Raw genomic sequence first — 4,453 nt, 5'->3', positions numbered from 1 at the left:
ATATAGTTTATTACTGCTTTCATGCTATATCAGCAAAGGCTATATATATACAATATAATATATACAATAAAATAATATGAAAGTAAAATAAAAAATATACTTCTTATAACATTAGAAAATCAACTATATAAAATCTTTTGATTTAATATTTTTAGTTTGTTATTATTTTAATGCCATATCAGCAAAAGCTATATTCGTGAAATAACAAAAAAAAAAAGTAATATTTGATTACATTTTTTAATTTTGAAACCTTTATAAAAAAACATCAATAAATGACATTTCTGAATATAATCGTTGTCTAATGGTAGGGTTGTCTAATATGTAATATCTAATAGCAAGACAGTTCAGTAAAATACGCTTAATAGTAAAACTTTCAAAACAGCAATTATGAATCAATTATATTTACTACAATTATAATGCCCAATATATTATGTTCATTTCTTATTTAAAACAGATTTCTTGACCTGTTGAATCATAGCAATATAAGATTTTGGGGTTCTTTTAGCAGCAATAATTACTTATAAATCACACTGAAATTCAGATCTTGCTAGAGTGTAACAAGAAGAAAACTCCAAGCAAAACCTACTCAACTCCTTTACTGTTTGTCATTCACTTGTCACTGAACAATGGCAAAACGATGAATACTGTAGAATGACACCTGTATTGTCACACAGGCTGCGTTTCTATTTCTATAACACACACACATATGCTGCCTATGTAGAGTGTTCCAAATCACTCGCTTATGAGGTTACATTGGAGTTAGGAGTGAAGTGACATGTGACATGTGGCCAAGTATGGTGACCCATACTCTGAATTAGTGCTCTGGATTTATCCCATCCAAAGTGCACACACACACACCGTGAACACACACCCGGAGCAGTGGGCAGCCATTTTTTGCTGCGGCGCCCGGGGAGCAGTTGGGGGTTCGGTGCCTTGCTCAAGGGCACCTCAGTCGTGGTATTGAAGGTGGGAGAGAGCGCTGTACATTCACTCCCCCCACCTACAATCCCTGCCAACCTTTGGGTTACGAGTCCGACTCTAACCATTAGGCCACGACTTCCCCATAATGGGGAAATAGAGGAGGATGCTGCTTTAAAAGGCAGGTGCCTTTATATACACGTAGTTTGAAGTGGGCGGGGCTTGTAAGGGGGCGGAGCATGACTCAAGCTTGACCTTTCCCCCACTCATCACTCGCTCGAGCCCTTCAGAAAAAGGAGTGTATCTCCAGAACAGAGGGCATTCAACACGCTCTGGCACAGTCTCGCTATTCACAGTCATGAAATTTCATTAGGGCAGAGCAGGACAAACGGATCAGGATCACACACACATAACGGTGGAGACAAGGACAGAACTAACTGAGATTCGGGTCATGGAGATAAATAACATAAATAAGCGATATGGCAAGGTTTTAGAAATTAAGGGCATCTCCAATTGTCTGCTGATTCAAGGCTAGAAAGGATGGATCTGTTCCAAACCTAGTGCAGTCTACATAGACATAACAGACTACATAACTGAAATGGAAGCTGATAAGAGACTGTTTTGTTTTTCCAACTTCATCTTAATTTACAAGCATTTCGCCATTTTATTTGATAAAAACCATTGTCAAATACACAAAAACTCCACGAAACAAAAACAAGTTTGTTTTAACTTGAAATTATCACAGAAATATATTACTGTTTATTATTCTCAAACTATTAATACCATCACTACTACTACTACTAATACCATGTATTAAAATATTGTTTTTGATGGAATATCACACAAACAAATTCATCCATGTTTTAATTCATACAGTAAACCTCTGGGTGTGCAGTAGATTATTTGACAAAAAATGCAATTATGTTGTAAATAAATTGTTATATTTTCACGACTGCTTTTAAAAAATACTTATATATATATATATATATGATTACCACAGTTTTTGACAAATTTGCAGTAAACCATACAAACTCGGAATCCATCAAATTAAAACCAACAACACAGAGTTTGAAAGAAAATAAATAAAAAAAAAACAGATTTTATAGGGTCCTATTATTGTTCAAGTGTCAAATAATTAATTTTCTGATTAAATTTTAATTAAAACACTTAGGCCAGACACCTCAGGTGAACATGGTAAGTTTAACTAATAGATCTCACCTATATATATATATATGTTCTCTGAGGTTTACTTATAATGTTATATTATAGTGTGATTTTACATCAAAAAACATCATAACTTAGAAATAATAGGCTATTTTCTGTCCTATTTTTGAGCCTTTCTGCAGAACGGTCTGTTTTTATATACGGGGCGCATTCAAGACTCGCAAGTAAACGCCCACTGCTGTGATTGGCTAACAGTTTCACTTATTAAAATAACAGATGGCTGCGGTGATGTACTCTGAAAACATCATGGGTCATTGAGTTAAAAACGTATAAATACTCCGTATATATCAAACGGTCTGGAACAGACAATGCAATAGTGGAAAAAGCAGGTTTACTCACGCTTATGTGCTGCGTGCGACATTACTGTCGGATCCGCTCTAGTCAGACTCAGCGCTGCATCAATGTTTACTTTTACTGTCTATAAAGGCACCTGCCTTTTTACTTTTACTTTTTTACAACGTGACTATAGACAACAGAACCCATTATAATATTCTGTCTACACTGGATGCGGCACAGATTGACAACAAATCCCTGACAGTAAACTGATGTCTCACTCCATTTCTGACATACAAGCATTCGCACTGCTTCTGACCTGAAAGAGAAATTGATTCGCGACATGATGATAAATATACAAGCCCCTCAGTAAAAATCTTCAGAATATAGATAGGAATAAAATTGTCAATTTTGGTGCCTGTAAGTGCTGCTGAAGTGGAGAAAAAACTCTTTAACAATATGTATTATAACTGAAATCTAAAGGCATAAATAGGTAATGTGTAATAAAATAAAAAAAAACATTAAACTGTGTATTTTGGATATTTGCATTCCACCTATATGAAAGAAAATAAGTCATGGAAGCAAAATCTCAGAATTAACCAGTGCAAGAAAAAAACAGTTATTTCACCTTAAAATGCAATCCAGAAAAATGTAAACAGAAAACAGAATTTGAGACTCACTTCATATGACCTTATTTGCCATATCACATTAGAAGCGCAACAATGCCGTCTTAAATGGCCACCTTAGAAGGCAGCTCACTAGGATTATAAAAGACCAGGGGCCTCATTTATCAACAGTGCGTACGCACAGATGTGTGCGTAATGAGTTCGTAAGAACAGTTTCACGCAAAGTGTGGGATCTACCAACTTGTACTTATACGTAGAAATGTGTGTAAATATAAGCACACCTCTGAGCATGCTTACGCAGAGAATCTAGTGGTAGAATAGCGACACTACACATAAAAAGCATTTAAGAGCGTCACAGTATGCATTAAGCAATCCAAATATGTCCTGTGTTTCCTTAAAGGGGTCATATGATGCGATTTCAAGTTTTCCTTTCTCTTTGGAGTGTTACAAGCTGTGTTCCCCTTTCAGGCTCTGTCTTTACATTTATTTTGAAAGATGAAGCTCGCGATTATGGTAAGGGGCGTTACATTTCCGACGAGTGCTTGCGGTGTTCGGCCAATCACAATGCACTGGGTCAGCTGGCCAATCAGAGCAGACTGCGCTTGTCAAAGGAGGGGCTTTGTAGAAAACGAAGCGTTTGAGAGAGGCGGGGTATAGAGGACCTACAATAATGTCCAGTATTTGAAAAATAATGTGTTTTTTGAACATTAAAGCATGTCAACATATTCTGTTACACCAAATACACAAAATAATGATCTTTAAAAAAGCATCATATGACCCCTTTAATTATAAAACACTCAATTCACTTTAATTATAAAACACATACATTCACGTGATTTATAAAGGGAGGTGTTGTCACCATATATGGTTCATTGGAGGCGTTTCCGAATGCAATTGACCATGAACGTGAACGAGCATGTTACTAACACTCATGTGGGATTTATCAACAATGATTGCTTACTCAATGTGCGTAAGAACTGCATGTGCACGTTTGATAAATACGAATTTTCTTGTACTTAGGCACATTCTAAATTTCATTCGTAGGATAAAATATAGAACCTTTTCTACGCACTGTTAATAAATGAGGGCCCAGGGGCCTCATTTATAACCATTGCGTATGCACAAAATCTGCCTTGAAAGAGGCATACGACACTATACACAAAAGGTGTAATTTATAAAAAACTAACTTGACGGGAAAATTTGCACACCTGCACGCAAACTCTGACCCATGCGTACTGACTTTTTTTTCCTGGAGAGAGAAAAGTAATGAAGTAAACAACTATTTTAAACTGTTTTCATTTCATCATATACATTTACATTAAATATTCCACTCTCATTAATGGAGATAAGCACTGAAATTACATAAAGTCATTACGCAGAAGTTAAACCAAAATTATATGAATTTAGACATA

At 35.7% G+C, this 4,453-nt stretch overlaps 1 protein-coding gene across 1 annotated transcript in view; it reads right to left on the bottom strand.

Moving 5' to 3' along the window:
* The window catches only part of LOC107654281 (vitamin K epoxide reductase complex subunit 1-like protein 1), a 32,639-nt gene that overhangs the window by 1,120 nt on the left and 27,066 nt on the right, over positions 1–4,453 (bottom strand). The window contains exon 3 of the mRNA XM_016441305.1: positions 2,697–2,734. Within this exon, the coding sequence (XP_016296791.1) occupies positions 2,697–2,734 (38 nt within the window). The remainder of the gene's footprint in view (positions 1–2,696; positions 2,735–4,453) is intronic.

This window comes from Sinocyclocheilus anshuiensis, unplaced genomic scaffold (assembly GCF_001515605.1).
Source record: "Sinocyclocheilus anshuiensis isolate Anshui unplaced genomic scaffold, SAMN03320099.WGS_v1.1 scaffold163, whole genome shotgun sequence".
Classification (NCBI taxonomy): domain Eukaryota; kingdom Metazoa; phylum Chordata; class Actinopteri; order Cypriniformes; family Cyprinidae; genus Sinocyclocheilus; species Sinocyclocheilus anshuiensis.
The sequence above is the reverse complement of the archived record's forward strand: the minus strand, read 5'-3'. Positions and strand labels throughout refer to the sequence as shown.